This window comes from Phyllopteryx taeniolatus, chromosome 16, assembly GCF_024500385.1.
Source record: "Phyllopteryx taeniolatus isolate TA_2022b chromosome 16, UOR_Ptae_1.2, whole genome shotgun sequence".
NCBI lineage: Eukaryota > Metazoa > Chordata > Actinopteri > Syngnathiformes > Syngnathidae > Phyllopteryx > Phyllopteryx taeniolatus.
This window is the reverse complement of record NC_084517.1, coordinates 13,182,231-13,204,621: the sequence shown is the minus strand read 5'-3', so window position 1 is coordinate 13,204,621 and position 22,391 is coordinate 13,182,231. Positions and strand designations below refer to the sequence as shown.

The 22,391-nt window shown below is 42.7% G+C and overlaps 1 protein-coding gene across 1 annotated transcript in view; it reads right to left on the bottom strand.

Annotated features, from left to right (window-relative positions):
* Window positions 1-4,630: 4,630 nt before the first annotated feature.
* tnrc18 (trinucleotide repeat containing 18) overlaps window positions 4,631-22,391 on the bottom strand; it is a 52,678-nt gene continuing 34,917 nt past the window's right edge. The window contains 13 exon segments of the mRNA XM_061750330.1: window positions 4,631-7,366; window positions 8,329-8,403; window positions 8,534-8,770; window positions 8,867-9,084; window positions 9,087-10,580; window positions 14,407-14,553; window positions 15,952-16,068; window positions 17,304-17,412; window positions 17,752-17,827; window positions 19,767-19,884; window positions 19,994-20,135; window positions 20,950-21,087; window positions 21,382-21,818. Coding sequence (XP_061606314.1) covers window positions 7,160-7,366; window positions 8,329-8,403; window positions 8,534-8,770; window positions 8,867-9,084; window positions 9,087-10,580; window positions 14,407-14,553; window positions 15,952-16,068; window positions 17,304-17,412; window positions 17,752-17,827; window positions 19,767-19,884; window positions 19,994-20,135; window positions 20,950-21,087; window positions 21,382-21,818 — 3,515 coding nt within the window. The 3' untranslated portion in view covers window positions 4,631-7,159.

Genomic DNA, 22,391 nt, shown 5'->3' with positions numbered 1-22,391 from the left:
GTTACTTTTGTTTCTCCACTTAAATGGGACCTGAGTAAAGCTACAAATGCAATACACAGGTGGCGAACGGTTCTTAATGTCAGCAAACCTATGGGAACATTTTGAGAAGTCGAGCCAACGCTACCCAGCTCTTGATTTAAACGGGATGCAAAAAAAAAAAACCTGACCTGAAATATGATTTTGCCATGAAACATTTTTTCTTCTCCGTACACTTTGTAAGTTAATCAGAGAGAAACTATTTTGAGTGCAGTTTTGTTTTTGTTTTTTGTTTTTTTTATCCCATTGTGCCAATTTAGCAAAACAGGTATTGTATATAACTGACTGAAGAATTGAAGTGACTCGACTTTTTAAGTTTTTTGAGATGCGAGCCGTTAGGCCATTTTTATGTATGTATTTATTTATTTTTACTTCGAGTAGCAAGCGCAGATTTGAGATACAAGCATTGTAAGGTCACAGCAACACATGTAGACAATATAACAGTAGTCTAGAGTCACGTCATGTATTCTTTATCCTCTGCAAAGAATGACATTAATGACTGATGAGCTGAGAGGAGTTTAGTCATCTCAATGAAGTCTATCCATCTGTCCGTCATATACTGCCCTCTGGTGGCCAAGGCGGGCACACAAAGAGCAGCACAATCGCCATTCAATTGTGTGACAAAAAAACAATTGTTTGAAAGTCAGGCTATTCCTGTATGTTTTTATAAAGTACTATACTATGGAGTGGTATTTTTCTTCATTAAAATACACATTACAGCAATTTTTTATTGTTTATGGGGGACAGCTGGAACGGACCGATGGCATTTTCATTCATTTCAATGGAAAAAGATGATTTGCAATACAAGAGTTATAACTGAGTCGCTGATGGTGTAGTGGTACATTCGCCTGACTTTGGTGACAGTGTGAATGTGAGTGCAAATGGTTGTCTGTGTCTATATGTGCCCTGCGACTGACTGCCGACCAGTTCAGGGCGTAGTCCGCCTTTCGCCCGAAGTCAGCTGGGATAGGCTCCAACACCCCGCGACCCTAACCAGGATCAGCGGTGTTGAAAATGGATGGATGGAGTTACAACTGTGGTCTCGGAACAAATTAAACTCGTACCTCAAAGCGCTGCTGTCGTCCCTACTTTTGTACTTTTACTCTAGTACCAGAGTTGCATCAGTATTTCTACTTTGATGGAAATCTCTTTGCACGAGGCTCTGCACTGAATATTTTTGCTACCTGTGCCTAAAATGTAGGAAAAATAATTGAACAACTAAATTTAGGGGTCATCAGAGTGAGTCATCTTCCATCTCTTCCTGTCCTCTGCATCTTCTGTTCTAACTGCAATTATCTGCCAAGTCATCACATCCCTGAATCTCCTCTTTGCGGTCATAAAACGTGTGCATGGTAGAGCATAGCATTATTTACAGTTTTTTATACACAATCTATCGCACAGGGGTCAAACTCAAGGCCGGCCCGCCACATCATTTTATGTTGCCCGTGAAAGCAGCAAATCATTTACGTCAACTTTCATGATTCTTACTCAAATCTGTACCAAAATTTCAAATCTTCATATGTAGTAAATAATAACGGTGAGATATTGCAAGCATTTTTTCATTACCAAAATCTTTTTTACAGAAAATTATCCTTGACTTCTGATATCAAAACTAGTTTGTTGTGTATTTGTAATACTATGATGGGGCGATGAAACATTTAGTATATGGTTTCACAGTCATAGCAGCTCTCTGAGGAAACACCATACCAACAGTTATGGCCCGTGACCAAAATGAGTTTGACACCCCTGATATCGGGTCACAGGGGCAACAACCTAAGCAGGGAATCCCAGACTTCCCTCTCCCCAGCCACCTCGTCCACTTCCAGAAAAATCTCGAGGCTTTCCCAGGCCAGCCGAGAGACATGGTCTCTCCCCGGGGGCCATGCCGTCCAAGAGGCATCCTAACTAGATGCCCGAGCCACCTCATCTGGCCGCTTTCCTCTGAACACCTCCTGGATGACCGACCTACAGCTTGTGACCAGAGGCGAGGGTCGGAACGTAGATCGACTTGTAAATCGGGAGCGAATCAGAAAGTGTGGAATTTGCATATTCGCCCAATGCTTGTTTGTATTGGTCTTCTACGGGTAATCTGGCTGGTTTCCGACAGTAAAAAAATTGCTTTTTAGGTCCATTGAAGACTCAAAATTCTCCATAGGTAATGTGATTGGGAATGGTTGCAATTGGCTGGCAACCAGGTCAGGATGTACCCTGCCTATCAACCCAAATCAGCTGGGATAAGCTCCAGCTCACGCGTAACCCTAATGAGGACAAGTGCAGTAGAAGATGGATGGATAGATAGTTGATATTTGAGCATTTATAATTAATCATCAAGTCCAAGAATTGCCCGTGTAAGATAAACCATCCGAATCAAGAAAGTCATTTATATCAAGCTGGCGTCTTGATATGATTTGAACATTTAAGAAAGATTAAATCCATCTGATAGTGACAAGACTGGAAGCATCTTGACAATGGCAGCTTGTTTTGTACGTCCTTTTTGAGATTCTATTTTTTTTTTTGTGTCAGTTTGTCCAATAAACTGACAGTTGGAATGACAACTGCTATGTTGAGGGTATCTGTCAGTGAGACAACATTTTTCCCCATTTTTTTTCTCCACCGTGACAAAACAGAAGGAGTAACACTGTTTGATGCTGTGACATTCTCAAAAGTCAGAATATACGGTAATATAAAGCTTTTCAACTGTTTGTGCACTGCTTCTTTTTGAACGCCCTCTCACTTAGACACCTGTCTCCTGGGAAACTGCTGCTTACCACACACACACACACACAGGTGCTTGGATGGAGCCAAGAATTATAGAAATTTTTTTTTGAAGTGAGACAAACAGAAATGGCACACAGACATACCTCCCTTTGTGTGAGAAGCCTCAGCCAATAGGAGATCGCTGTTCATCCAACGTCAGCCAATAACAATCCTTCCTGCTAACACACCCACAGAAGTGTGTGTGCGTCTACTCTGGGGCAGAGTGCTGCTGAGGCAGGAGAGAGGGAGAGGCAGTGTGCATGTATGCTAGAAAGATGCCTCTTGAGAGAGAGAAGATTCTCCCCGCAGGTGCTGATGTTATGCTGATGTTGGAACTTTGGGAGAAACGGAGAGGTAGCAAAACCCTGGGCTGCGGCGCTCTCCATGAAACTGGATCTCCATCTCAACACACGCGCGCACGCACACACCATGTCAGCAAATATTTAATGACCCACAGACACAGTGGAATCCGAAAAAGGTGCACACACACACACACACACATCATGAAGGGTAAGCGGTGGAAAATGAGTCTCCTGCGGTCCCCGTGCAGCTCAGCAGAGGAAGCTGAAGTTCCCTCCATTTTATCACGACCAGCAGCTTCATTACAAGGCTGCCAAAATGGAGTCCACTGATGATGAAAGGGGGCAGTCCACACCGAGCACACGAGGAATTAAGCAAAATGAGAAGTACAAACCTGACAGCAGCTCCCTGGAAGGGAGCACAGCAGCCAAAACTAACAGACGCTGCCAAATACTCACTTTTAACTTGAATGCAACTATTAGCCCGCTTTATTCGGAAAAAGTCTTATTATCAGTTAAAAACATTTCAATCCTATAGTTCAGGGGTGTCAAACTAATTATGACTGTGAAACCATAAAAATCTTTATTCGCCTCATCATATTTATACACAAAATCTATGAACTAGTTTTGAAATCAGAAATCAAGGGTAATGGGTTTTTCAACTTATTAAATGTTTGGTAACACAAACATGCTTACAATAGCAACGTTATCATTTATGATATATGACAATTTGAAATTTTAGTACAGATTTTAACAAGAATCATGGAAGTTGACATGATTTTGCCTTTGCGGGCCACATAAAATCATGTGGCAGGCCGGATCTGGCCCGCGGGCCTTGAGTTTGACACCTGTGCGATAGTTCATGCAGACCTGCGCTAAGGCTGAATTCTGAAACGTACCTATTGTTTACCTTCATACATGCATGTCATTTTTGTCATTATTTGTTTTCTTAATCATTATTCACTTGGGACAGTGATTCACAGCCAGTGTGCAGAGAGAGCTCATCTGGTGTGCTCTGGGAAATTATCCAATTTCACTTAATGGGTCCCACAAGTGTTATTTTAAAATATCTTTGTTCATCAATGTATGCCAGCAACGTAGAGTGAAAGGCACAACAATTAATAGCTTTTCCTTTAGATGGCAGAAGGTACAGTACATAACCTGCATGTCCACTTTTTGTGACATTTTGTTTGGTGGTATGCAGTGAAAATTTCCTCATGTAAAATATGTGCCTTTGCTCAAAAAAAGTTGGGAAACACTGATCTTAGAAATTAGGGAACTAGGAAGGGAAGAGGGAAAAAAAAAATAGTCAGGGAACGAAATTGCTGTGCAGTGGACCCCCACTATTCGATAGGGACCGGGCCAAACTGCAAACAGCGAAAATCTGCAGATAATTGTAAAAAAAAAAATGTGAAAAGGTGAATCCGCAGGTGCAGAGTAACTGGAAATCCAATGCAATCGGTTCTATCGCTTGTCGAGCAGACATTTCAAAATCCCCTTTAAAAAAAAAAATAATAATTCACACAGAACACCAAAAGTACAGTTCCATCTGTTTATTAACTATAAAATACTGAGTTACTAAAACCATTAAAAAGAAACACTGGTAAACGTGGTCGTTGTCTGTAAAAAAAAAAAAAAAAAAAAAATAAAAATAAAAATATTCCACATACAGTATAGCGCAACAGTATATATCTGGTGTCTGATTTTGCATTAAAATGTATTATTTTGCATTTTTACAAGATTAGACATGTACAAAGTATATTCTGATAAGATTTTCTCTCTCCCTCGTCAGTGAAGGATCATTTACAAAACGTAGATAATTTTTTTCTATTCATTTTCAAAATAATCTTATCTTTTTTTTGTAACCGGACGATTTACGATACTGAAGGAACAGCAGACGAAGAACCAGCCTCCAGTCCACCTCTCTCTCTCTTTCATCCTCTCTTATGCTCTCTCTCTCTAGCAGCTAGCTCCCAGTGCCTGTCAGCAGGCGTGAACGATTGTTCAGAGAGGGGTAAAAATAAGACTTATGCATATAATGTATACAACAACAACAACAACAACAACAAAAGGTCACAGCAAAAGCAAGCCAAAGAAAAACACAAAGTGATAACACAAAATAACAATGTGACAGCAAATGAAAAGAATGAGGACAAGTTTGGGAATGAGGGCATGCATGTTGGACCCTGTAAGGCTGGGATTGGGATGGAGGTGGGGCCAAGAGAGAATGGAAGGCCTTAACACACCCAGATGGGTTACAAAATGTGTGTGTGTGTGTGTGTATGGATGAGAGCTCTCTCTCTCTCACACACACAATCATAAGAAAAGTGCTTTTAACAAACATTCATAATGGGCACTTTTTGTGTGTTCATTCAGTGTGACCTGCACTCTAGTGTGGGTCATCTCGCTGTACCTTGTCAAACCTCAAATATGAACAAAACTAGCAGCATATGATCAAACGTTCCTGTATTTGAATAAATGCGCACCTCTACTTATGACTTCTATTTTTAACTGGAAACTGTAACCATAATGAAATGGAATTTAAGATGGTAAACGGAACTGACTGAATTATCAACAAGACAATTTTTAACGTCTGCAGCAGCGCAGAAAACGGGCAACACGACATGAGAGTCACATGTATAAAGCAGACTCTAACATATCTTCTGATACATATTCTACTCCACACTAACTGGACAGCTATTCAGCACAAATACAGATAACAGTTTCCTGTTTAGTGACCACAAAAGGGCCGTGATGGAGTATGCTTAACGATTTGGCAAAAATCCTTATCATTATGGTTATAAGGCCTGGCTGGGAGAGTACGGCCAGCGGTTATTCCGCAGCACGACATTCAACAGTTGAACCCTAAAAAACTGTCAAAATAGGCACGTCGAAAAGTGGGATGGGGAAAAATTAAAGCGCAAAAATAGGTGCTATACTTATGTGTGTGTGAGCAAAAGCGGTCGGGGAGGGTGGGGGGGGCGGATGGGTGGCCGTGGGCTATGATAAAAATTCCAGTTAGAAATACCTTGACCTCCCTGTCAAAAAGTTATTCAAAGTGCACTCTTGTGGTAAACACTATATAGAGGCCCAAATGTGCTTGTAAGGCGGCAAAGGATGAATGCATGAAAAAAGACACACATTGAACATGTACAGGTTGATGATGCCTTTACAACCTGGGGAAAAATGTAGGAAAAATCCATGCTGTGCCGCCAACGTTTGTGCAATCCGTTTGGGTGGTTACCCAGTTTTGTATCCCACATTTCCCAGAATGTGGACACAATCTATTGCTTTGCTTTCTTTATTGAAACTGAGCAACTGCTTAAAACCAATTTCAGGGTGGATTTGGATTTTCAGGTGAATGAAAACGGAGAAGTGCTTTTAAAAAGTATATCTACAAGTCTACTTACTCTCTCTTTAGCCTGAGTGTCTGAGGGAGTTTGAGACAGTTTAACCTGCCCGAGTTTGGATTGTCACGGGAAGCTAAGGGGTTGCATTTAAAGGAGCATAAGTATCATATTTTATTATTATAAGTGCTATCTGCTTGGACAGCAAACTGGAGGGAGTCTACCTCTTTATCATTCTGTGCATTGCTTCCTCTCTTCGCGTCTGTTGCTCCTGCTGTTCTCTAGATACATCGAAATGACTCAAACATGACTGTAACATCACCACGGCAACATCAGAATCACAACCGGTGTCGTCATTCACATTTCATTAAAGCTTCTCGACTGTTTACCTTTTAGAGAAAAAAGTACTCTGACATAGCTATTACATGAAAATAAAACACTCATATTTGCCTCTATAGAGCTTTGTTACATGTGAGTATTTACACGAGCATGGTCATAAAAGTCAATCCAAGGGTTGTGTGTGTTTTCTAATGAGCACATGAGTTGTGTCTATGTGTCCTTTTAATACTGTCTGCAGTGGACTGTCCATGTATCGAGTCTTCACTAATGAACTTGGAAAACATTACCAGGTGGATTTTGACTGTTGGTTGGGTCACATTTTGGTTGGATACACATTTTGTGTCTTTTGTTTTTGTTTTTTTTTTTTTTTTTTTTTTTTGCTTAGCAGATGACTGGAACACCGTCCGTGTTGAAGATCATGCCTGTAGTGGGCTCGTAGGTGCCAGCCAGGTAGTAAAGGTCCTCGCTCTCGGCGTAGCGACGCGTGTGGGTCATCTGCTCGTACTCCTCCACGCCGACCACCAGACATTTGTGACTTACTGTCTGCACGTCGTTCTCGTCGCTGTGCGACGACTGGTACAGGGCGCGCTGCACACAGGCACAAACACGCACGTGAATGACTGCATATGCATACCGCATACATCACGGGTCATAGACCTTTACCAGTGTACTTTTTAAGCAAAGAGATTTTATTACGGTGTAAACCAGAGGTGGGCCAACCTTGATTTTAAAAACAGACAGATGGGGCAGGTCAGGTTGTTATTAATTTGACAATCCCGTGGACCAGGCCCAACCGCAAACAGCGAAAATCTGCAAATAACTGACGGCCATTCTAATTGCATTGGGATTTTTTTTTGGGGGGGGGGGGGGGTCCTATTGCCAGTAAGCGTTTTCAGGGTTGGTTCCTCCCCCCCAAAAAGAAAGATAAAACATTTACAAAAAAAAATATATATATATTTTTTTTTAATGGAAACAAAATTGAAAAAGAAATTCATTAATAGGTGAACGTCGAATATGAGACATTGTATGTCTCTCTATTGTTGGTAAATAAAAACATATGGCTAAACCCCTTGAGATGTATCATCGCATTTTCGAGTGGTTACCATCATACATGCCAATGAAATTGTAACAATTTGCCCTTCAGAGCACTTTAACAGGATTTTCTAATCTTGCAAACACAAGACAGGGTGTCCCAAAATTTCATCATCTTATAACATGAGCCAATTCTTGCTCAAATGGTGTCAAATCTTAACGAGATGTGTAAAAACCGAACAAGTTTAATGTTATGTTGTTTTACTCATTCTTTTTTCCAGGGTGAAATATAACATTCATTAGCAATGAAGACACATTTTGGGTGTTACAATAACCTTGGACAAGGTCAAACAAGTGTGCTGCATGCATTTTTGAGGAATTGTGCCGTGCTCGTGCTCATTGTTGTCGTATAATATGTCCTACTAGGTGGCTAACAAATCAGCTAGCATTGGGGATTATAAAAGGGCAAGTGTTAAGGAGATAATCATAATCATAATCATAATAATCCGATTTCTTACCTCCATGAAGTCTTTTCGTTGAATAGAAGAATGCAGAGCTGCTGGTAATGACTGCCCACATATTTGTTCCCAGTTCTCATAGGGGAGAAAATTTCACAATTAGGAGAAAAATTCATCAAAAAGTCCGCAAAACGTTTAATTTAATAGCAATGTAGTCCCATCCTTCATAACTGCTAATCTCTCTTTTATTGGGACCTCTTCCTACCTTCTTGTCAGTGAGTTTCTTGCCAGGGTTGGTCTCCTCTGGATGGTAGAACCAGTTGACCCTGACCACCATGTTGCTGCCCCACGACTCCCACATGCTCTGGATGCGACCAATGAAGGGCAGGTTGGGCCTTCCGGCGGACAGGAAGACGGCGCAGTCGCCGATGCGGATCATTTCTCGGCCACGCACGATGGCCTTGTAGAAAAGCTTCTTGGCCTTGCCCTTCATCCCTCGTCTCTGTGAAAGGGGATTTCAAAGGAGAGACGATCACAGAGTGGAACAAGAAATACGGTGGGTGATTCTCCGCGATCTGCGTGAGGGTTCACTGCTCACCTGAGTGGGCTTCCCAAACCACTTCCACAGCTGTCTGGCTGGAAGGAATGCAGAAATCTTAGGCCTGTTTTCCACACTGGGAAGCCGTTGCCGTTTGGCCAACTCCTTGGTGGTGGGGAGGTGCACCCCCTCTCTCCGCTTCGGCCTCCCCACCTTCCCCTCTCCTCCGCTGGGCTTCGGTTTAGGAGGACGCCCCCTTTGCCCGGAACCCTTGCCGTGGCTGGTTTGGCTATTTTCACTGGAGCGGTGGGAGTCTGAGGGGTTGACGGAGAATGGGAGCGAGGAGATGCCTCCTCTTCCTCCACTTTTACATCTGGCTCCCCCTTCACATCCTCCTCTTCCTCATGCTGCTCCTCTTTCACTTTGTCCTGTGCTGCAGGCAAAGGAGAGACCGGGCCCAGAGTAGGGGTCAGGGTCCTCTCTTCGTCAGAGCTGCAGGAGGAGTCATCTGTCGATGACGAGGATGAGGAGGAAGACGAAGAGGACGATGAAGATGAGGAAGAGCCGGAGCAGGATGAAGAGGAGGAGGAACAGCTTGAGGTGCATTTCTTCTTCTTCTTCTTGACATTCCCTTTGCCGCTTTCTTCTTCTGACTCGGAGCTGCTGCTGCTGCTGCTTGGAGACTCTTCCTTTATCTTCCTCTCCTTCCTTCTGTCCTCCTGCTTTTGCTCTTCTTTTTTGCCTTTCCCCTCCCTGGCCTCGGCTTCCTGTCCTCTACCGTGGCTCTCCGCCTTCTCTTTAGCCAGTATTTGCGCAGTGTAAGTGGACTCTTTGTCGCGCAGGCCTGACTCGCACTCAGGACCTCTTGGCTTTGATTTGAGCAGTTTCTGTTCAGCTGTGGCCATGGGTGTAGGATCCCGTCTGACACTTTGGCCCTCCAGCAACATCAGAGCCTTGGTCTTTTTAGTTTTGGGCGAGGTCACGCCCTCGTGATCAAGCTTGACGAGGGGCTCGGCGGACACGGGCTTCCGCTTCATCACCGCGCCCACGTCCCCGTGCCTGGAGGCGGGCTTGAGCCTGGAGATGGAGTTGGGCCTGGATGACAACTGTTCGGGCGGCATCTTCAGTTTGGGTCCAGAGAGAGTTGCTGATGAAGGTCTAGGACTCAGAGAGGAGCTGGATTTGCCTGCTGACAGCCTTGCAACTGGGCTGGAAAGGAGAACAGATCCGACGGGTCTGGAGCTGCCGTGACGGTCCGAGGAGGGTTTATTTTTGGTTGTGGATGTAGAGGCGGACCTGGGAGTTGAGGACACACTGGCCTTTGCTGCACTTGGTAATGCTGTCATGCTGGGTCTGGACACAGGCCTATTGGATGTACTAACATTGTTGCTGTTCTCTCTCTCTCTACGCTGGCCGTTGTATGAGGTCAGATTAGGCTGGCTGTACAGGTCCACAGTCAGGACCTTTCCGTAGGTGGATGGATAGAGTGAAGAAGATTGCTTAGCTTTAGGTTTAGCTGCAGGAGCTGAGCCTGTCTTTCTGGGTCTTGCAGAGGTAGGACTACTTGAAGGGGACGTGATGGAACTCTTGTGTCCCGGTTTTGCTTGTCCCCCAACTGCGGGCCGTGAGGCAGGCCGGGGCTTCTCCTGATTTGCTTTCTTGACTGACAAGGCCCTCTCCTGGGCGGCTTTGGCCAAATCCTGGGCTTTGTCTGCAGCCTGGGTGCAAGATGGAGACTCTGTTTTCTCCTTGCAATCAGAGCTCAAGGAGATTTCTGGGGGTGTGTGGAAACAACAACACCAAAGTTTAGTTTCAGTTAAGAATATCCACCAATCACTCACACGGCCCGAAATTCCAAGACGTCGACGCGTCAAAATTACCGTGACGTTCCAAACGGCGGCATTTGCCCTGAAAACTCGACTTAACAAGCGCAAATGGAAGATTATTGGTGAGAAGAGCAGTGTGGGCAATAGAATAGTTCATGTGCTTCAACATTTTATTTGTTATGGAGAATTTTAGAAACATTTCAAGTGCTCATTTCATTTTTTTTTTTAAATTCCACAAAGATGGTGGCCACTTGTCATGTTGCTAGTACAAAGAGTAACAATTCGATTCTCATTCGGAAGTCATTCGTTACTGTCCAACAAAGAATGAAGTCCGAGCCCTACTTACGAGTGATCTTTCTGGAGTAATTTTCTTACGCTACGTTTACACTATGTTCGTGGCGGCCACAGCAGCCATGGAAATGTAGTGCATCGTGGGATTTTGGCCTTTCGTTTCTCAGTATTCAAGTCTTGCTAAGTTTTCTCACGGTCTATCAAGGTGTCCGTGACAGGCCGTGCTGGGACGAGGCTGCCGAGTCCCGGAGCATCAACGGCGCTTTACGTTTCAGGCCGCGGTTTACCACGGACGCCAGTACATTCCCTCAAGTACTGATGGGATCGCTCATGTTTCTGTCGAGGCTTTTTACAGATGAAACGTAGAGGCCAGGCAGAGTTGGACAGCGTTTGTTGCCCTGCCAGAGTCGAAATAAATGTTTGCTAATGTTACTTTTCAGTCAACAACTGATTCACTAATCCGTCTTCTGTACCAAAACATGCCAAAAGAGCCATTATTCACAGAAAATGTGAGCCCTACCAAGGACGGCCTCCGAGTTGTGTTTCAAGTTGATCTATTACGTATTGTCACGTTTTGTTGCGTTCACCCCGTCCTACTACGGCCAACCAAGTTTCTCATCTGCACCCATGACTGCTGTTGCAAATTTTTGGACAATTGAAACAACTCGCCAGGCATCCATGGCAATCACTAACTGCCACGGGAACATAGTGTAAGCGCTGCTTCAGTTTAGGTCTGTTGGACTTCCTGTTCCTTTTAACTCTTGATCAGCAGCCTCGTGTTTAATCAGGTTAGCATGCATGACAGACATGACTTTTGTTTTTTTAATTGGGTTTCGAGGCGCAAATGATTGTGCTACAGGAATTCTGCCTGGGGGCGTGCAACAAATCATGTTTTGGGTTGTCTGTGCTATTTATAATAAGGAGAACAAATAAACAAACAAACAAAAAATAATAATACAATTGCAATGTTGAATGTATTTTGAAATTTGAAGAAAGATATTTTTCCCGTTAAAATTTCCCCCTATGTTAAGATTGCAAATACTGTTATACACAAAATTTGTCCAAATAAAACTGACCTGGGACACAAAAAAATCTCAGCATCAGTAGTTGGTTGACAATGAATCAAATGTTTTCCAGCTACGTAGCCTACATAAGTTTTATTTTTATACGACAAAGAAACTTTTACGCAGGATATTGTCTAATTTTCATTGTGCCACTTTCTGACTTTTGCACTTCACAAACCAGCAGGGAAACCAGGCAGAATTGAAAATGCTTAGTCTTGCAACTTGTCATATATGAGACTCAAAATTACAGTAGCCTGGTCCTTCCAGAACAAAAGGCTGTTTGAGCAAATAAAACAAGAGACTAAAGTGGTCCTGACAGCATTGATCTAATGATTAGACATTTTTTTTTTTTTTTTTTAGCCTTGCTTACTTTGTTTTTTGAGGACTATGACTCGTCAAGCAATGACATAATGTTGGCTAGTTCTATTTTAGCCCTTTAATAGTCTGTAGGAGTCCAACATTAGGTTTGTTTCCATTTTTCTTACTTAACACAAATGACGCTGGCATTTGTCTTTAATGGATATTTCAAACACTAAAACAGAAAAACATTCTGTCCATCATGAGGATTAAGGCAAATTATGTGAAATTAATTTCTTTAGTTATAATTCTATGCAAACACATTTAGTTTCATGTGAGAGGAATGATCCTTTACTGGGCCCAAGGAATTACTTGAAGAAGGGCAGAATAAAGGCAAATAAAAGCAAAAGTGATTGCGGATTTATTTTTAAGATACTTGACCTCCAGTGGGAAATATCAACTTGTCTTTCTAGCAGAGGTGGGTTGAAATGGCGTTACATTTACTCAAGTAACATTTTGTATAAATACTGTACTTGTCAGAGTAGTTTGAATGAAGCATACCTTTTACTCGAGTATGGTTGCTAAGAAGAAATGGTACTTTTACTCCGTTACAATAAGCTACATGCCGCTCGCTACTTTCATTTATCAATAATTGCACGCACGATCTATTTTTAGACTTTGGTTTTCGACTACCGCATCGGGTGCCGTTGCTCCAGTCCAACGTTACCACAGTGATGTTTGAATCAAGTTCACCAGTCAAAGGACACAAGCGAGTCACATGTCTGCACACAGTCTCCATTGGGGTTCGCGGGCCAATCGAAGTGAATCGTGACAGCTGCGCGTGACTCCTGTTTATATTACAGACTATGAAAAACAACAGCTTTAACATGTAGCGGAGTATTGACACTGCCCCAACTATTTCAGCCCACTTCTGCCTTGCACATGTTTCTGCTGTTGTTTTGGCTGTGCATAAGGCAACATTAGCCTTATTTTATTGTAACAAGTAACTGTAAAACATGCATCTTCTGGGGTACGTTCTGTTCTCTCTCTCACACACACACACACACACACACACACACACACACACACACACAGCTTCTTCATGCAGTCATTTTAGTGGCTAATGCAAATAATGTTTCTGTAAGGCCCTATGCATGTGTTGATGTTTTCCACTTAAAAATTTAAATGGTGGCAGGTGTGTGTGGACTCCCGTTGAACATGAGTTTGAATGTTACTTATAAGGGGGACTGCATCCTTGTGCAAGCACATTTATTTTTATTAAGTTTAGTTAAACTTTATTTAACCAGGTAAAAGAGCAGTTAAAACAGAACATCGCTTTTGCAATTGTGACCTGGCCAAGAAGGCAGCAAGTTAAATGTCAAGTCCAAGTCAATCTCATGCAAGCTTATTTCAGTTGTTTATTTTCACCTCCCCTCTCAAAAAAAAAAAAAAAAGAAAAAAGAAAAAGAAATTCAATTGAGTTGTACAAATTCTAGGTCACATTAATGGTGGAAAAGGTTTAAAAATGATTTATCTTGGTCAAAATTATTTTACAACACAAAAACCTGGGATTTGAACAGGGGTGTGTATACTTTTTATATCCTGTTTTTGTAATCTGCCTGGTGAGCCTACAGTATTGTGCTGTTTAACAAGTGGAAACAATTTTGTATCAGACCATTTTTTAGTGCTGAATTTGCCTTAATTTGTTATTTTACAAAGATTTTAGATTAAGCAGTATCTGAATTTACACATTCATATTTTATTTATTTATTTTTATTTTCCTTGACGTTCGTGCTGATTTAAAAAAAAAATAATCAGAAGTTACTCACTAGTTACTCAATAATTGAGTCGTTTTTTTAATGCGTCCTTTCTTACTCTTACTCAAGCAATTAAGGACTACTTTTTACTTTTACTCGAGTCATATTATGCTAAAGTAACAGTACTCTTACTTGAGTACAATATTTGGCTACTCTATCCACCTCTGCGTTCTAGAAGGATTTGCAGTTTTCATTTTTGTTATATCCATGAAATACACATTATTGTTGAATTGTACTCACATCATAAATCTCAGAATGATTTACGTATTGTTGTTCTCCACCATTTTTGTGTGAGGTGAGCTCACCTGGTTTGGGTTTGGGCTTGCGACCAGGTTTCCCCTTGACTTTTGGAGCAGTTTCATCAGTCTTGGTCTCTTTGCCCTCCTTGCTGCATTTGCGTACCCTCCTGCGGGAGCAACTGGCCACCAGAAGTGCAGGGGAAGGCTCGGCGCCTGCCCGGGGGGGGGCACATAACCAACAGGATTTAGGGCTCATGCTTCCTGTGTGGCACCACACATTCTAATACATATGTTTGCCATACTGAAAAACTGGATGAACATTCCGTATCACGATTGTAGTGACCAAAATTATCAGCGTTATGGTGCTGCTAAATAAATCGATTTTATTGCAGTTTATCAGTAAACCAGAAACCATTTATCCCCAATCAGGACTACAGTAAATATCTATTTTTTAGAAGACATTTAGCACTCGATGATCTTTGTGACAGTTCCCCCCAGAGTTTATTCTCTCACAAAGTAACAACACAAAACATGCCAGAAGTCCCTAAGCTGCAAAACTGGAAGATATTTATTCAAGCGCCTGGCACAGTAAGTTGTGGTTGGAAGTGTTTCTAGTTCGATTCATCTTCTCAAAAGTTGTCTCTTAATTTGACGGATTTGAATGTTCGTTTGTTTTTTGTATAATGGAGCAATAATCTCCTGAGGGAAAACTCTTTGTTCACTTAGTTATTTTTGTTACATACACTTTTGCAAAATGGGTTGAAGGCGTTAGCAAGTGAGAGATGTCAAATGTGTGGTTGACTGCAATGTAAGAGGTCTCATCGACAGGTTGGGAAGAGGCTTAGCGTCTCTTTAATGCCTCTGCCCAATTTCTCTCCATTTTATCTTTAGCTTAGCAAATATACACAACAATGAAGCTTGAGTCTTTGTGCTTAAGATTTAAGCATTATATACACACACACATTTGTTTTTGTAGATTAAAAAATACATTTGTAGGCTGTCAAGATAAAGTTAAAACATCAGGTGGTGCTGTAACCCTAAGGCCAGCTCGGCCAATCAAAGGCCCGAAGTAAGTTATTTTGAGAACAAGGGTAAATGTAGGAAAATGTACGTGTGTGTGTGTCTGTCTGCACTGAGAGTAGCAGAGTCACATTCATATATACTAAAGTCAGCAAAACACAACAAGCAAAAAACAGACAGCCAAAAGGTTAGAAAAACTTGTATCTATCTATCTATCCACGCTGGAACTGCTGTTATAAAAAGTTTTATCAAGTCACTTCATTGTGACCTAAAACATAGTTTGTGTGGACACAAAGGGTTAAAAAGCAGTGAAAAAAAATGTTTGTGACCCCCCCACCACACACACATCTTGCAAATAAAAACAGGCGTGACCTAAGACCCCCAAGCTGAATAGTAAACCAACTTTGTGTTTTACTGCCACAGAGGTCAAGCGAAAGCCCAAAGGCGACTGTGTAAAACAATTGTCCTCTTTTGTCAACTCGGAGCATTTGATTTTTCTTGTTTCAAGCTCGCTGTTCTGTGTAGAAATGGGGAAGGAAAGAAAAAGGAACAATTGTGCATGAGCAGTGTATATGTTAATGATGTGCTCACAGTGGATCTTGTAGTCCGGAGGCAGAAGTCGGATGTGAGAGAGAGGGATGCGTCCTGTGTCGCCATCGTCAAACTCCACAGTGATGAGATCGTCGTTCTCGTCGATGTCGGAACTTCCTGTTTGGCGGGTGGGGGGGAGAGGCAAATTGCGAGTAAGCATTTGACAGGAAGTTGAGCAACTGTCTCAATTTGTTTATCCTTACATTGTGATTAATATTGTTGCTTATCGTTTACTGATATTAATTAATCCAGTCTGAGTTTAAAAACAACACGAGCTTCACACCATTTAGTCAGAGGGGAATTAAATAGCAAAGTAATCTTTTGTCAACTGCCTATTCCCTTAATTGTGTCTGTGAGTGAGTCGCCTTCACATAATAACCCACACAGTTTCTCAACAAACGACTTGGCAGTCACGCCCGACCAAGATCAAGAACCACTTTGACACAACTGCCGAAGAACTATCAAGTCAAAGCCAAAAAGGTAAGCAGAGCTGTAGTGTTATTAAATATTAGCATTAGCCAACAATGTAACCAGTACAGTAGGATGTTTACACTAGAAGTAAGAAAAATTCATGAGGTAAGATTTCGCATTGTTGCATTGTCGTCTTGGGCGTTCGCTTGTTTTCCGCACTCAGCTTTCACGAGTAATAAATAATAAGCAGCTAGGCGCAGCGCACACTGCCACCTAGCTACGTGCATTAGGATGTCAACAAAAGCCAGATTCACCATTGGCTCAGCAGTATGTGGTGAGGAATGAGATCTAACAGATCTGCCCCTAAAACAAGCCAATTGCACCATTGCACGAAATATGCTGATGAATTATGTCTATCGGTCCTGATCCTTTGGGGGTATTTTGCCAAAACATATCACAGACATGTTATTCAGACACCTGGAAATGGTTCGAAAGTGTGGAAGAAAAAAAAAAAAAAAAAAAGAACAATATGTCTCCGTTAAGTAATTCTGGCTTGTCTTAAGTGTAAAGCGGCCTTAAAAATGATCTGGTCCATGTTTAATGTCAACGGAAAGGCTTTTTCAGCACTTTCAAGGCCAATTCTTGAAGTTCTACACCGCATACACTGACAGCTCCTCCCAAAACCTGTACCGGTAAATGATGAACTGCAGACTACAACCACAAAAATAAATATACCGTATTGTCAAATGAAAACCTTCCTGACCGCTTGCTTTGGCTAATAGGTGTGTACTGTATGCTATATTTACACTTACATGTGACTAAGATCAGGTATAACAATACCCAGTTGATATTACACATTTGTCTGTGCTGCCAGCTACAATTAAATTGTAAATTGAATATGACTCATGGCATCCAAGTTCTGTGTGCGTGCGCTCACGTACCGTTGACAACCGTGCCGGGATAAAGGCAGCGGTACTGCTGACTCCAGTAGGCAGCAATGCGGGTGCCCTCGGGGAGATAGCGCACCGACGGAGGCTTCACATCAATGATCTGAACATAGAGAAGTATAAAGGCTTGAAAATGTCAGCACAACACTGGCCACGCTAGCGCACGCTAAGTGTTTCTTTCTTACCAACATCAAATGAGCTTCGTTGATTTATTTCATCAAGACTACTGAGACCAACTTGAATAAGCGAGAGGCGAGAGCTCAGGGAGGTTTAGCGCATGTGGCCGTCACATGACGTATGACCTACTTTGTTTCATGCATGTTTCATGTTTCACTTTCAGCTCCAGCGGCTCTCCTCTCGTGTGTCACTAGAAATACGAGCGCGAGCGATGTGGCGCATTTAACCCCGCCATTCTCATGCGAGTGACATCCAGTTTACTCACAGCCTCCTGCAGCAGTTGCTCCAAGCAGTAGATGTGCGGCCGGTTCCCTCTCTCGCCCTCCACCACCACACTGTATCTGCAGTCCAGAATTACAGGAAGGTCAATGTGCAGCAAACAAATGGAAGAGCCACATCCACTTTTTTTCTGGGATTTCCTACCTAGACGCCACATTGCATCATTTCGGAGTGCGTTGAATTAAGTGTAGCTGGCTGAGACTTACCATCATATTCGATCTACTTTTTGCAGGGTACTTCCATTTAACACATATACATTGCTTGCCTCTCAAGAAAAGAAACCAAAGGCTTCACATACCACATTCTTTATAATAAATGTCTAATTAGAGATATTTTTGCATTAAGTTATGGATGCACAGTACTTTGACTCGATTGTTGCACAGCTCACATTTACATTCCTCTAAAATATTACATTGGATTTGAGCACATCTAAGTGAGCAAAATAGAGCTGATGTTTTTTTTCCCCATTTCAGAGTTTGTCAAAGGCTCTTATTGATTTGCTTCCAGTGATTAAGATGTTAAGTACAGAAGTCCTCGATTTACGAACGAGTTCCGTTCCTACGCTGGCGACGTAACACGAATTTCCTCGTAAGTCGGATTTCACCATTAAAATCGAAATTTACGGCGTAATACTTCTGTTACGGATATTGTCCCACGTGATTGTGACAGCAAGGTCAGTGTGTGTGGGCGTGTGCGTCGATGTGTGAGTGAGACGGGACTGCGCAGGCATCGTCCGGCGGGACTGCGAAGGAGGAAGGAGTGCGCGCCGGTGCGAGTGTGTACAGTAGCAAGTGTTGTGACGGCGACCGGGGAAGAGTAGCGATTAGCGGAGGACCCGTTGGTGTTGAATGTGCAGAGGAGCTAATAAAGCCATTAAAGCAGCAAATCGGTGTTTCGTGCCTTTATTGTCGCCGCCACCCAGCTCAGCTGTGCAACGCGAGAAGGGAGTTAACACCTCAGGTGACCGTAGCAGGAAAGGTTAACACTTCGTCTAAAAAAATAAGATGCTGTACTTGCCATTACTGCTGAGAATGTGAAAAAAGGAGTGCGAAAAAGGCAAGCACTATCCACTAGCTAAGCAGAAACACTATGGTGCTGGGACAAAATGGCGGACGAGGCACGGGCGTCGTAAAGTCGAAACGTCGTAGGTCGAGTGCGTCGTAACTCGAGGACTTCCTGTAATGCACTACACTGCGTCCCAAGGCACTTTGGCACATGAAATTGAAAATGAAACAGCAAGAGACTGCACCGCACTGAATTTCTTTGATGCAGTGTAGCCTCAAAACCCATCACTGAAAACAAGCCAACTTCCACATTGATTTGCACAGCCTGTCTAGATTAAACATTCCACTAAAATCAATCAATAACAGGTTGTAAACAATCTTGTTCATAGCAGAACTCACCAAAAGGTAAGCTTCCCTACATGTTTTATTGTTTTTAGATTTTGCCATTACAGTTAGACTACAAAAATTCAAAATCTCTCAAAGAATTAGAGTAAGGAAATAAAATTATTTTTAAAAACATACTCCACTGGCAGTTTTTTCTACTCATTTCAAGTAAAAATTGGCTTGAAACAAGTGAAAACGGTCTATTTTGATGAGTCTTATTGTAGTGTAATCAGATTTGTTTTGAGACTTTGGACTAGAAATAAGACAAATATTCTTGGTAAGAATTGGAGTTTTTGCCCTCAATTTGCACTTACATGACAATTAAAAACATAAATGCACAAGAAATTATATGATGAGGAAGAGTCCCCACAAAATGCATTATGGTGAGTGAACCCCTGTTCTGGACGCACCCACAATAGGAAAAAAAAACAAACAACAACAAAACAAAAAAAAACAATCACAACATAGAAACCATATAAGAAAACATTTTTAATAAGTTTTAACCTATCCACACACACATGAAACATTAAAACAGACATTGTAACCATATTTTAGACAAAAATGCATAGAAAATACATATTGTAGTATCTATGTAAATCTTTTATATACTCACATATCAGGTGAGTGCACAGTGTGTACATGTCCTGCGTACAGAAGTTGGTCGTCCATCGGGATCAAAACTCGAAGTCCGTCGGCCAAAGAGTCTTTGTCCAACACGCACTGCACTGGAGCTGGACACATCAAACACGAATTACAGGACATGAACACACACACACACACACACACACACACACACACGTGTGCAGGTTCTTATGACGTTCTCGTTGAGTAAACGCTGACCAGGTGTCGAGGACCTCTCGGGAACGCTGTTGCTGCGTGGCGGCAGGAGCTCGTCTTCACTGAAGCTGCTGTCTTGATTGGGCTCAAAGTCTTCATCAGCCGCCATGCTCTCCATCAGCCGGCTCACTGCTCCCCTGGACTGCTGCAAATCACACGCCGCAGGGCCCTTATTTTTCTGCTAACACATTATATTCCTTGATTGAATTTTAGAAACATTTATTTCGTCTTGAGGAAATGGGGTTTTCTATTGCCCTTTTATTATTGGTATTATTTATACCAGCTGGCTACATAACCACTTGAATAATGTAATTAGATTCAATATAAGGGCAGTATGGGGGCGGGGGGAACAATCATTCTGATAGACTGTTTATTATCGTGGGTGTAGTTCAGCATCACTGCATCATACTGAGAGATAGTTTTCAAATTTTGGTTGCCAAATTTAGCTACATGAGAGGGGGAAAATAATGTAGCTCTCAATATGTATGAGGCATACGACAAGTGCAAAATACAACCATAATAATCAACAAGATAATAATCGGTCATCACCTTTATAGAGGAAGATTTTGGATGTGATTAGATTATGCTCAATGTTGCGGCAAGTCGGTATCTCTGTACTGTTTTTTGCTTTAAGAAAGATTCCCCTCCAAACCACTAAAGTCCTACTAACACTTTGGCAGCCTTTAACATTTACACAGTTGCTCAAGATGTCTAACAGATGGACAAAATGTCACAATCAACTCCATACAAGAGGCTTACTTTATGTCTCAGAGGCAAAACAGAAGCTAGCAGGCACTTAACTGACTCAAGACTTGCGTGCGCATTCTAGAAACTGAAATGTATTTGCGCACATTTACGTATGTCTTAACTGCAGCATTCTAGTTTCGTCCTTGCCAGGATAATAAGCAATTAGTTGATGCCGTCTAATGACGTCTCAGTTCCTCAGCCATCTCACTGACCTCGCGGGCCTTGGTCTTGGCTTTCGATTGGCTCTTCCGCACCGGGCTGAGGCTCAGAGCCGCGGCGCCGTCTCTCAGTGGACTACCAAGAGTGGACGGGCTCACGGGCAGAGAGGAGGACTCCTTCGTCTTCTTTTTCTGCTTTACACGTCAGAACGCACATCGTTAGAATGACGAGAAGATCGACTGAGCCGTTGGACTCATACACGCACGCACACGCACACAAACACGCACACGGGGTGAGAGATGCCTGAAGTTGTCCTATCTTGTCAACAACATTTAAGAGAGCAGGGGGTTGCTACAGTGACTGAAGTGCTGGGAAACCCTGCTGGAACTGTGACGCACACACACACACACAGTGTAGGGAGCGGATTTTGAGAGGAAACAAGTGGATAATGGAACAGAAAAGGAGTCTCTCCCCAGTTGACGTACCTTCACTGCATCTCTGTTGGGAGGGGACTGTTTGGGTCTGGAGATGGGCTTAGAGGTGAGCGGCGGGGCCGAGGTGGAGGAGGAGCTCTGACTGGCGCCGGACAAGGACGACATCTGGTTGGCCGAGGCGGTGGCGTCGTGGAGGAAGATCCTCTCGCTGCGTCGCCGGTTCCAGGCTTCGTCCTCGCCGGAAGCGGTCGCCATATCGAAGCTGAATCGCCGTTGAGCCCGAGACGAGGGACGCTGTGTGATGGGTAGAGGCTTGCGTTTCATGGGCAGCGTTTCGTCGCGCTTGCTCGGGCTGCGCTGCTCAATGCGGCGGGTCGCTGGGGGCAACAGAGGGAGTTCGGGCGCAGAGCGTTTGCCATGCAGCAGAGAGGGGAATTTCCTCAGGCGCAAGTCGGAACCGGAGTCGGACCACTCGCACTCTGATGACCCTGATGGGGAGAGGACAGAGTCTCATGATCTTGAAGATTCAAATGAAGCTTATGTCCACGCACACATGCATATATAGTGTTCCCCGTCGCGTTCACCTTTGGTACCGTGCTACATCGCAGATTCTTAAGCAATCATTTTTTTTTTTTTTTTTTTTTTAAATGCTTTTTTACAGTAGAAACTGAACAGGGAAGTCAGAATTTAGAGTTGTGAGCCTTCAGTGCAGTACCATGCTGTGCCACAACATGCCAGGCAGCAGCATGGGCCACTGAAAGACGTGCTACGTGATAGAAAAAGAGCAAGAAAACACAAACAATGTCTCCAAATAATCTCCAGTAATAGTTTGTAGTCACAGAACATAGACTATCAGTTTCTCTAAAGGTTTATGATTACCGTACCATCTATGCTAATTTGAGTTAGTCCATCTTTAGCGTTTTACATTATAGGGTATTATTAAGCTAGTGGACTTTCCTTTAAAAACTTTTGTGGTTTTGTTGAAAATGTTGGTGTTTTATATGTACATTGTTTAATGCACTTTTGTTTCGTGTGTCAATTTTACAGTAAACTAACTGGGA